The 12,152-nt window shown below is 48.0% G+C and overlaps 1 protein-coding gene across 1 annotated transcript in view; it reads left to right on the forward strand.

Moving 5' to 3' along the window:
- Positions 1 to 11,406, forward strand: part of LOC119433970 (sodium-dependent noradrenaline transporter) — a 193,576-nt gene extending 182,170 nt beyond the window's left edge. The window contains exons 11-15 of the mRNA XM_037701262.2: positions 172 to 271; positions 868 to 968; positions 2,484 to 2,651; positions 4,083 to 4,157; positions 5,183 to 11,406. Coding sequence (XP_037557190.1) covers positions 172 to 271; positions 868 to 968; positions 2,484 to 2,651; positions 4,083 to 4,157; positions 5,183 to 5,206 — 468 coding nt within the window. The 3' untranslated portion in view covers positions 5,207 to 11,406. The remainder of the gene's footprint in view (positions 1 to 171; positions 272 to 867; positions 969 to 2,483; positions 2,652 to 4,082; positions 4,158 to 5,182) is intronic.
- Positions 11,407 to 12,152: the final 746 nt, after the last annotated feature.

Consider the following 12,152-nt stretch of genomic DNA (forward strand, 5'->3'; position numbering starts at 1 on the left):
ACGTACAATATATGCTTTATAGCACCTGTTCAAACGTGTCACGAATGCATGACACATTTCGCTCCTTCCGTGTTTTTCGTTGTCAGGACTACTGCATATTTTTGTCGTGGCATCCTTAGTTGTGCGTACGAATGCTAAGAAATCGAAAATCACCGTTTACTCTCTTCACAGGGTGGCGGATACATGATCACGTGGTTGGACACCTACTCCGCTGGAATCTCTCTTCTCTGCGCGGCTCTATTCGAGTCTATAGGCATCGCCTGGTTTTACGGTGAGTTGGACGCGCGACTTGTGCTTGTGCCTCAACAATCCCCGTGGGCACGCAATGCTACCATTTTTGGCATGGTTGCCGTGAACGAATCGCTGGGCTATGTTGGGGACTACAGACTCCACCAACATCGGCGTTTAACTGATAGCTCTCAGCCAAAGTTGCTTCTTTTCGTATGATTATGTGCAATAATGATATACAGAGTTGCGGTATTTTGCCTTGACAACAAAGTTATGAGCGGCAGAAATGAGAATGTGTGCCTAAACTATTTTCCCGCTTGGTGTTAACTGGGAAAAGAGATCTAAAAATGCGGAATTCGCGCGACAGATATTTTGAATACAGCTCAATGTTACAAGATGCAAGGCTATTTTTTCTTTCTCTTCTTTAATACCTGGCGCAGTGCGCTATTATCTCTCTTTCCCTATAATTTGCGCTGGTATTTTGGATGTTGAGGCATCTGAAAAATGCCAGAACCTTGGTCGTATAACCGAATGCTGAATAACTGTATAACACCTTTGAATACTTCCGGCTGCATGTTAATAATGGCGCGATATTAACATCACCATGTGCGTAGTTTCAAGTCCACTGCTCTCTCGCAGGCTTGGACCGGTTCTGCGGAAACATACATGAGATGCTGGGCTTTCGTCCGGGAATCTTCTGGAGGCTTTGCTGGAAATTTATCACTCCGACCTTCCTTGTGGTAAGTTGTATGGCACTAAAGAGCACACAATTAACAGCCAATGTCACGAAACCTTTCCTCAACCTCCATTTTTGTGCTATCAAGGAAAAAAAACGCAGGACACACATTTAATGTAAGACGATTAGTCCGACGGAAAATGTTTCACTACTTGTTGCCTGGCGTAGTTGGTTCATATTTCTTACTGTGGAAAAGGCGCAAGAACATCTAAAGAAACGACGTTCTTTCCTGTACGGTCGTTTTTCTTTTTGTTTTTGTTTTTTTTTTGCTTGTTTTCTCGTTTTTTTTTTTTTCCACCGCAAGAAGTACGAATCAACAAGCCCAGTAACAAGTAGTGATACGTTATATTTCTTCTATAGCGGGCCCTGCCTTCTGTTCATCTTGGTCTACTAAGCAGCATATTCTGCTAATTGTACATATCACCTCTGCGACGAGCCACGGAGGGTGCCTGACGTATTGCCTCGAAAAGAGATTGGTGCCGGTTGAAGTGCAACCGCTGTTTGGATTCCTGTCCGATCGTTTCTTTATAGGTTTTCTCGTTTTTCCCACCCTGATTTTTTGTAGCGTTAGCTACACTGGCCTAGCCAAGCCCGTTTCGCGCGGCACATCAAGAGCCGTGCTGCGCATGCGCAAGGATCAGTGATGTCACACGGCTTGCGCACCGGAGCCACCGGAGCCGGCACCTCTCGCGCACTCCGCCGCCGCCGCGCGCGACTCATCGCCGCCGGTCTGCGCATTCCAGAGGAGTGACGTCGTAGCCGTGGTAGACGCACTGGCGCCGGCGCGCGCTCGCTGTGCAGTCGCCGTCTGACACTGCGCTGGAGCCGCTGCGCTTCTGACTGGCGTTTGCCAGTGTGGTATAGCCATGGAGAAGGAGAGCGCAAATGCTGCTCTCAAGCTAATCCTTGACAATCTAGACAACCAGGAAAGCTAAGAATAATCAGCTGAACCTTTGCTAACGCTACGTATATCCTGGCATAGCCAAGCTAAGCCACTGCAACTTTTTTTTTCTAAACGTAAACGTGGCTGGTTTGATGCGAATATTCTTTCTGAGATCCGCTACAAACATATTCCGTTCATCGTTTGTTGTTTGTTCGAGTAGCGCTCCGCCGGCGTTATCACCTAGGTAGACAAATCAGCGTGTCACATTATAAGAATTAAATATGACTAAAAAAAGAATCACTGCTTTATATTGGCCCTGAACATTTAATGGCGTATGTTATAATCTAGTAGCTTGTAAAGCGCATCCAAAATGGTCTTTCATCTAGCAAATGATAGTGTGGCGGGCATGAATAGCACTCGCTGGCTATTTCTGTTTCTAAACAGCGTTAGTCACACCAGAGCCTCGCCAAAATAGGCAGGCGAAGTGGTTCCGTTGTGTGTGTCCCTTTTTCGGAGTACTAAATTGGGTTACGTCTCATCTACTATAGGCACTTCGTACGATCCATAGTTTAGGTCAGCCTCGCCTTAGTTTTGGTTGGCGCTCAGTCTGACAGCGGCGCGGGGTGCCGTGTGCAGGCGGTCATCATCAGCGGCGTGGTGAACCAGGCGCCCGTGGAGTACCACAACTATCGGTACCCACCATGGGCCATCAGCATGGGCTGGGGCCTGGCGCTCTCCTCTGTCTCCATGGTGCCCCTTGTGGCCATCATCAAGTTATGCAGGGCCAAGGGCACCTGTACCCAGGTGAGCCTTTGTCCTCTACCGAGGGACCACTCCTTTAAAATCAAAACATGATCCAATATCCTTTTTCACTTTTTATTCAAAATACCTTCCAGTCCTGAAGAATGGGTAAGGGTAGCTTCAGAAGTTTACATGGTATAAGGAGCATACAGTTATACAAGTCATAAGAACAGTTTGTTAATAATGAAACAATGAATAATCAAGTCGAAAATCCTCAGAGCAAAAACGACAAAAAATGCTGACAAGAAGCAAAGCAGACAAGAAGTTAATTAAAGTAAGAAATGCGTGTTTATGTCGTGCCGGAATTTTTCTTTGTTAGCTTCAGCTACCAGGATATCGGGAAGGTTATTCCACAGCAGATGACACGTGGCAGATGAGTTAAATACGTCTGTTTCACCATAGATGCGCGTAAAACAAAGATGATTACGTAATCTTCGTGACGTGCATGGAGACACTTGCAGAGTTATTGGTGATGGCCTTGGTCTGTGAACGTATTTGTGAAACATCAATAAGAGTGCTACATCACCACAAGTGTTCAAAGAAGGAATTGATAAATTGTTTTAATTTGCGGTATGCTTGCGTTGCAGTTGTCATTTTGTGTGATGAATCGAGTGGCTCTTTTCTGAACTGATTCTAGCAGGATATGAAAAAAAAAATATCGTATCATTGCGAAAGTCGTGTCGTTCGTCGCCAAAATTTGGATGTATATTGATGGGTCCCCAGGATTCGAGTGTAGTTTCAGGTGCGAGGTCTCGGCTCATGTGACAGCCCTTTACAAGCGCCTACTGCGCAAAAGCATCAAAATTTTAAAAATGGTTACGAAAGAACAAGTCATTTGTGAGTCTGATCTCTGCCGAACATGCTTGTCAATGTAGCGGAAGTTCAAAGAAGAGCTTTCGCTCCTGAGTTCGCGCTAAAATCCTTTCCTTGTAGCTATTCCGTGCAGCACGCCGCGGCCAACGAAAGAGTGTGTCGACGTGGTATCTTCGCCCAGTAAAGCGAGAAATCACAATGCAAGAGCTCAATGGCTGAGGAATTTTAGATTTCATTCTCTCGTTAGAAACCATACATAGAACTTATAATAGTGGAGGCAAAATGTTTCTTTTCTGTGGCCGTGACTTTGTTCAAACCGTAACTGCCCCCTGGTAATTAGACAAAAATACATGCGCCCCTACGGGCTTTGCGTATGTTTAAGCTGTTTGTTGTCCGAGCAGAACACTTCCTTATTAAAGAGGCGGATACAGATCGGAAATGAGCGGTGACCGCCAAATTTGTCCGTAAGCTGTCCATATGAAACGAAGATCTTAGTAACGACGCACGAGTGTGTACAACGTTGTCACTAGAAAGTGTGATCATAGAGGTGAAAAGGGAAAATGTTGCATGCCTGATAAGCTAAAACTTCGTGCTGAAATCTGTCAAAAACTGTCTTTGTAGAGAATTGCATACACCATAACACCGGCTGCTGAAAGAGAAGAGGAAAAAGAAACGGGCACAGTCGAAAGATTCAAGGTAAGATTTTTCTGCATACTTTCGGGGTTTGCGAGAACTACACTCTATGATTTGATAAGCCTAAGCCAGCAGTTTGCAATATTGCTCACAATAGGCGGCGATATATTAATTTTCCCGAGGGAATGCCTTCAAGTTTTTTTTTTTTTCTTGGTCCAGCCGCCAAGAGCGCTTTCTTCGATACAGTGGCTCCAGCACAATGGAAAACCTTTAAGCCTATCTTCGCCATTTATGTACGAGTAGACACACATTACGCAATAAAAATAAAAGCCAGATTACATTGTTAATTCGCATTCTACGCTGATATATTCGCTGCATGTACGCTAGTCACCATCGGTTATGACACACAGGTGATTATAACACACAGGTGGCGTTTGACATATATGTATCGTCAAAAAAAAAAAAAAGCGTTTCTGTCTTCGTGAAACCGAGAATTAGACACAGAGTAAAATTTGTGGATAGGAGCTGCTCCTTCTGTGCTCTGCGCACCTTTACGTGAGCTTGCAGGCCTTTCTATACCTTGACCCGTTTTCCCTTGCGTCGGGTATTCGTATATGCGGATATACGTACAGCCTACGTCATATGTAAACGGGCTACTCCTCGCCTTCACTATATGTCATTTGTCTTTGTGGTGTGGTTGCCGTGGCGTTCTTGACACTCAGAACATCTGCATGGTGAGTATGCGAGAGTGTTTCTTGTTCTACATGGTGCTGGGACTTTTGGCATGGCATAGAAACTCCGTTAAAGAGCCTGCAGTCAGCGTGGTGGTCGCAGGCAACTTAGCCCATATACTTTTGGCAAATAATGTACGCTTGGTATTACTCTCTACTTTTTTTTTCCTTTTTTGTCTCTGTCCCTCGATTTCTCTTTGCACGAAATTATAGAACTTCCTTCGTATTGCAGTTCACGTATGAACGCTTACGTTTACGCACCCGCGCTGTACTGCATGGTGTTCGTCTGCACGAGGCCAAGCGTCGGTCGAGACTCACTATGCTTTTTCTTTTTTTTCTCTCGTTCATTTCCTGCAGCTTAGCCACTGGACCTACGTGTAAAGTGTCGAGCATCTACTACGACCTTCACATTTGCTGCGGATGTGCACTTTGTGACTGCACCGGTGTCCGTTCGGACTGGAGTCTTCTCGCCAAAGATTTTCGGAGCCAAAGTCACTATCACGTGTACCCCTCCGTGTTCGTCGTCATGCGTCGCTTCCACGACAGCAGCTGTGAGAAAAGACTGCCAGTGTGCTCGGAAGAACGTCGCTCGTGCCGAAGGATTCGCCGCATCGACGGTGTGTGTTCGCGGGGGAAAGGGGGTGGTGGGGTGACTGTACACTTGTGCTATACGGTTGCTTCGCTAGGGTCCTCTACCCGAGCGAACACCGCCGGACTTGGCCGCCTCTCCAACGGCAACTGCACGGAGTGTGTGAAAATGGGGATTATGCAACACGCCAAAGGTTGAACTCAAGCATCCGTGTGACGTGGGGCAGTGCAGTGAGGCGTTGAATAAGGTTGAGCCGGAGCTGTTGCACGAGGGTTGTCTCTGCTAGAAGGCAATAGCAGCTGAAAAGGTTGTTATGGAAACTCGCTGCCCCCGCTCGTCTTATCCGACGCTGCTCAGTCACATTACAAGCTACGTCACACTGGGGACCAACGGAATTCTCCTGGAAACTGGCGCCCCTTCCCTGTAGATGGCAGAGCAGTTTTGAGTCGAGCGCAGCGTTGGCCCGAGCGTGGAAGTCGCTCGGGTCCGTGGATGGTACATTTGACCCTTTTGATCTATAGCTTAGCAGGTGGTTAGTGAATTGTCAGCCCCTGTCCTTCCCAGGACCCACCACAGTCTTGCCACTTGCATAACCGTGCTTTTGAAGCCGTACAGAGCCTCGCATTTAACCAAGCTCTGCGAGCACCAAGCAGAGCTGCACGAAAGTTGTTGACGTAAGAGCCCTTGCACGGTCCCGTCCCGCTAGCTTTCTTGTGCCGCCACAAATACCACGTGGATAGACTGGCGGTTGTTCGTCGCTGTGTAGAATACGCGGCAAAAAAAAAAATACATCCTTGTTGCAGCACGCTATCTTCGTTCTGAAAACGTCGTGTAAAAGTATGTGCGGTTTCTCGCTTTCCTGTTGGCATAGTTAATAATGCATTTCTTCAGAGAGGCTACGAATGAACAAGCATCGTAACATCCATCAAAGGGGCCAGTTAAAAGCAAATGAACTGCCTGGTTCGTACGACGCCCGATCGACAGTATACTGTATCACTTCGTTACACTTTGCCTCGGGCTCATCCGTGTAGTGTGACGTGTTGTGGACCACGAGCAAACTGTTAGATTGTACGCGGGCTTCATATTCTTGACGTGGTGTTTGCAGAACTTCACGTAAGCTGAGCTGCCGGCTGCTTTTTCCTTTGATCCTTTAAGCTGTCTGCCAGATATCGAGAGAAAGCTTTACGCCAGACAGCACGAGCGAAAGTTGCGTATGGTCCAAGAGGTGATAGCACAATATGTTATTGCGAGTTCAATTTCACCCTGTGACAATTTATGGCTTTCTCCCGCGTATTTTCGCTAGAAATAATTTATCTACATAAGAAAGAATGCCAAACAAAAGATTATTGTCCACAGCAGACAGCTGAGCCTGGCTTTGGAAGCTCAGACCATTATAGTCCGCCGACACATCGAGTATTATCAAGACAGCGTTATTCATGTCTAAACACCTTGAATGCGGGCGCCCCGGACACTCTCGGGGTGCTTGCCGAATGCGGGACAACGTGCGTGCCAAAGCTCTATTTTACAAAGTGGCGCATTTTATTTTTCAAACGCTTTCCGACCAAAGCGCCGCACTTTCACCGTTCATAATCCATAAATATGTAATACGCGTGCGAAACCATGACTGTTTCAGCGTAGCGCACATTATTTTATATATTAACCCGTGCGAATGTAAAAAAAAAAAGTGTAGCCTGTGTGTACATAGCCGCTGCAACGCGCATACATTAACGTCATGCGTGACCTTGCTGGAAAGAATGAGGGCACACACATTAGCAAACCACAACAATAACTGATTTCACTTATAATTCAGCTCAAAGTTTCCGTAAACGCCAGTGCGTAGAACGCACACTCGTTGCTCCTTTGCGCTTAGTCATTGCAGGTCGGTGCTGATGCTCAGGGCACGGTGCTTGCGGCGTCCCGCCGTTATATCTCGTCGCGGCCGCTCGATGAAGTGTCCGAGTAACTGAAGGTGTAGTGAATGAGAAGCGTTCCCGTTGTGGACAAGCTGCTTTTCGTGGCGTTTTCTGAGGAGGGGCTAATCCGGGCAGTTTAAAAGCGATGCGCATGCATCATTGCTTTCACAAATGGTCTTCCTGCTTCCACAAGGAGGCGGGCTTCTCCGTAGAACACAATGCCTCCGGGAGACCTTCTCTTCTGTGTGCAGGAAAGAGTAATTCGGGAAAGCGTGTGACTCAGCATTACCGGCACTACACAACTGTGCAGCTTCGTGCAAAACGTAGTCGCATTGACTTTGAAGTTAGTAACGGAAGCACGTGATTTCACGCTTTATGTATCCGTGCTCGCCGTGAGCTGTCGGCAACAAAGTGCTCCGTCATTTGCGACAACGACTTGTGCGTGGAAACAAAAAAGTGGAGAAACGTGCTACGTTTCACTTTTTTTTTTTTCAAAGAAAAGGTAAAGGGATTTATTGCTTCATGGAGCTCCGGAGAGCTCTTTCCTTTTTTTTATGTTCGTGGAAAGCAGGTCATATTCTGCCCCAAAACGCACGGTTCACTGCTCCGCATGGTGAGCTTCATGGGCATCGCTCAGGTGTCTCTTGTCTGCGTCTCGCGTCAAATAACTATGTCACACCACTTATGAGAATATGCAATGCAATACTATCCTCTTATTGCTTTTATCTTCAGCATCATTTTTGCTTAGGATTAACTCTATTTATTTACTTTCGGTTAACAGTGTGGATGGCGTCATTATATTGCAGCCCACAACGGCCTCATATTTAAACGAACATGTCATATACGTATTTTTTACACCCTTAAATGAGGTGCGTTTGAATAATTTTGTTCCTTTTACACAAGTGTTTAAAACCAATTGAACTCAGGGTGTTTGAATGACGTGGCGCCATTGGTCTGTCACCTCATCCTCCGCGGCTTACAGTTCCAGTGGCGACGCGTAGAGCTCGTAGTTGATAGCCTATAGCTTTGACCACAGTGGTATCCAGATATGTGTGTATGTGTGTGTGATATACAGGCACGTTCACGAGAAGCACCGCTTATGTCCACGCGCACAAAGATAAATACATATATGCTATATTATATAAATATATATACGATATATACTTGTAACGACGGCGTCCATGCACTCTGACGCCCCTGTATTTCCGCAGCTCATCAGGAGACGGCGAACGAGTTTGTGCGACTCAGACGCATGAGCAAAGAACGTAACAAGACATAGTAGCGCCATATTGCTTGGGCACAGCGTGTGTAACATCTGAAAGTGAATTTGTGCCCGGGCCTCTTTCGCGCAGGAGTGTCGCCTCCTGTTCACGGCGTATTTTCATGGGCTGCACAAGAGACAAAGCAGGTTGTGAATGTTTGCAGTCTATAGAGAAACTTTAACGGCGCGTTATTTTTGGAGCGGACATGGTCCGTTCGCCACAAGCAGGGGACTCGCTTCGCCTGTTCATCGGACGTTGGCTCCAGTAGTTTCAAGTCGGCCCGAGTTGGCCAAGGTCAGCTCGAGTCGGCTTGAGTTCGCCCCAATTTAGGTGGAAACGCCTCAAGTCGGCCCGAGTCGATCGACTGGCTGCACCGAATAGTGTTCCACACAGCAGGATACAGCTAGCACCCCAGCGTACAGTGTTCCCAGAGTGCGTTGTTTCCCCCGTAGCAAAGAGCGTTACCTTCCCTGCGAACTCTGCATCCCGCCCTATACTTGTGATGTGTGGCCCCGTGAACTTAAGAAAGCACGCGCGTAGGAAAAATGCCACTTCACTATTTTGTGTGGGTATGTAGTTCATATTCAACACGTGGCAAGCATGCAAGGTAATTACGAAGTATATATGATGCGAGGCCCATTTCAAGGGCAGCATTATTTTTCTCTCGCCGAGCACTTTCGAGATTCTATATGTGTGCGTCCAAAATGGCGCGCAATAAGTGTTCTTGGGCGGCAGTGGTGCTTTGGGGGCTCGCGCCAGAGGGACGCCGGTCTTGCGGATTCACTCGTGTGCCATACTTCTCCCTGTTTCGAGCTGGTCTCAGTGGTACAAGTTATAAACGGGACTACTTCTGACATTTGTCTTTTGTTGAATGATCGGCGGATTACTACAGGATTTGCGACCTACATGTGACAGCAGGAGACGACGAGCAGATAGCACATTGTGTAGCCTGTGGTACACAAGAACACACACAGCAATTTCTAGTTTGATTCGCATAAGCCCAGTTATGACATGCACAAGCTACAGGGTGACTGAAAATGTGCGCTCTTCGTATCTGAAAAAAAGAAAGAAAATAAGCCTCACACAGGCAACAAAAATTCAAAACACTACATGAGGCTCGCGATGGATCAGTTATGGATACAATATAGGTCCGATAGCGTGTTGTTTGCGTTTAGGGCTCTGTCACGAGAAAGCTGACATCTGCTGTTTATGTACTTGTTTTTGAAAAAGACTGGCTAACTTGGTAACGTTGGCGTGAACTCTGGCTGACTTATCGAGTAGCACTGTGGCCACCTGCTCTATATAATTAGGGACACTTGGGCTCGTTGGCACGGCGTTACGAAAATTCTAAGAAAAGAAACACGAGGCCGGCGCTCGTGTGCCAATTTTCTTTCCTTTTTTTTATTTGTCTGTCCTTCTGTTTCTGCGGTACGAGTGAAACACCTTTAGCGGAAGGCCTCACAGCGTTAGTTATGGGACACCGCTATATTGACTAAAAATGCAGCCTTTTCCTTTCATATCGGGTCTGAAAACATGCATCTGTTCTCGCTTCAGTACACTAACCTTGCAGGTTAACGCCCATTCGCAGATGGTACAAACAACATTATGTTTCAAAAACAGGACACATCGTAGGTATTTGTAGAACGATGTGAAAGAGCAGGACGTGCCGGCAATTGGTCTGCCGGAGCGACCCCTCTTTGAAAGGTTTAGCCGAAGGGTGAACAAATTGAAAAAGTCCAAGTCGGCACTTGGTGCAAGACGCGGTCAGAGGGAACGAGAATGTGGAGGAAGGAAAAACAAACGTGCCATCTAAGTTCCGCAAACATGGGCAACGAGTCCCCTAAATGAAACGACGAACTGCCTCGTACAGGTTTCCTCTGTCAGACACGATCGCATACTTTCGCGATCAACATCGGCTTTCGACCGTTAGGCTGTGACTTCGGCGGCACACAGTCCGCGCCTCGAGGGTTTCTCGGTGAGTGTGAAATGTCTCTAGGGGCACCCGCGACTAGCGGACGGAACAGGAGACCTGTCGGCAGGCGCTACAAGTGCGCCCGAGTGAAATCGCTGGCGAGCGTCCCCCCCGCACGCCGAACAGAGGCGGCTCCTGTCTTGTTAGCGTTGAACGAGTCGCCTCTTTCGGTGGTGCCTGTCACATGGCCAAACCGCACTCGCCACGCCCGCACCAAGCCCCAACGCTCGCTGCTGCGTCACTGTGTACTGTATAAGCGCCAATGCAAAAGTATTCAAGGACCACAGCTTGAATGGGGACGCGGCGTCAGGTGACCAAAGCTTTGATGGCGATGTCCTGGTGGAAGGGTGAAACACAGCAGAGGCCCGGCAATTGTGTTGTTTGCATTTAGGGCTCTGGCACGCAAAACATGGCATCCGTTGTATATGTATGTGTTTCGTTTTTGTTTTTGTGTAAAAGAGCAAATTTAATTATTTGCCATCAACCTGCCGGAGTCCCGTGCCTGCTACCTTCTCTCACCCTTCCTCGGTTTGCGCGCGTCTCTCGAGGAGCCTCCGACGCGCGAGGAGGCACTTCATTTCCCAGCCTGCATTCGCGGCTTCGTGCCGCGCCGTGGCACAAGGCCGGCGATTAAATCTTTGTTCACCACCCCTCTCTACAGCTGTTTCATTTCTGTACATAATCACTGGCGCCCAATTTTTTTTTTTTTTTCTAGTTGCGCTGTTGTTCCCGTGGTTGGTTGTTCTCGCTCGCTCTCTACTACTGTTATCACTCTGTGCTCTCGCTTTGTTTGCGCGCGAAAATGGATGTTGAAAATAAAGGGAAAAAAAAGTGGATAAACGATGCGCCCCGTGCGGTGCAGTGTCTTTTCGTCGCCGTTCAATCACGGTCGTTCCCTTCCTTCTCCTCGCAAGCCGCGCGTTGTGCAACAGGCGTCATGCACCGTTATCGCCTGGAGCTGCCGCGCCACACCTCGTTTTGGCGCAATTTCCGGCTGCCTGCCACCAAATCGCTCGGTGGTAAGGGAGCGAACGGCTCTGCAACTGGGGCGCCACGTCGCTGAGAGCCGTCGCGGCTCGAGCTTGCGATAGCTCGCCCGTGTGCGTTGCCAAGCTGATTTTGACACTGCCGCGAGCGTTGCCGGCTTGATTTTGACACTCCAGACACTGCCGCAAGCGTTGCCCGCTTGCGGCAGTGTCTGAAGCCAGCGAAACGGTACTTGACGTCGCTACTTCGAGCATGGATTCGTGCCGCTGGCTGCCCCTAGCGTGCAATCAAAAAGTGATCAAGCCGCTTGGTGTGCCTTCTGTGCTGCACATTTGCGCATCCAGTTCTGCGATTCGCTCGCGCCGTCGCGATGCGTCGGTCAAACACGCCCGGATCGTCCACGTATGCTCAGGGCGGCTCAGGGTAATGCATCCTCCCTTCGTTTATAATAGAAGTCAAATTCAAATTCAATTCAATTCAATCCTCAAATTATAGCTGTGCATAAACAATCGGCAGGTGCGACAGCTGTTGCTTGGGTGATCAAGGAGCAATGATCAGGAGCGCCGTCTCAACGGGCCACCAAAATGTTGAGTCCAATTATTAA

The sequence above is a fragment of the Dermacentor silvarum genome, chromosome 1 (assembly GCF_013339745.2).
Source record: "Dermacentor silvarum isolate Dsil-2018 chromosome 1, BIME_Dsil_1.4, whole genome shotgun sequence".
NCBI lineage: Eukaryota > Metazoa > Arthropoda > Arachnida > Ixodida > Ixodidae > Dermacentor > Dermacentor silvarum.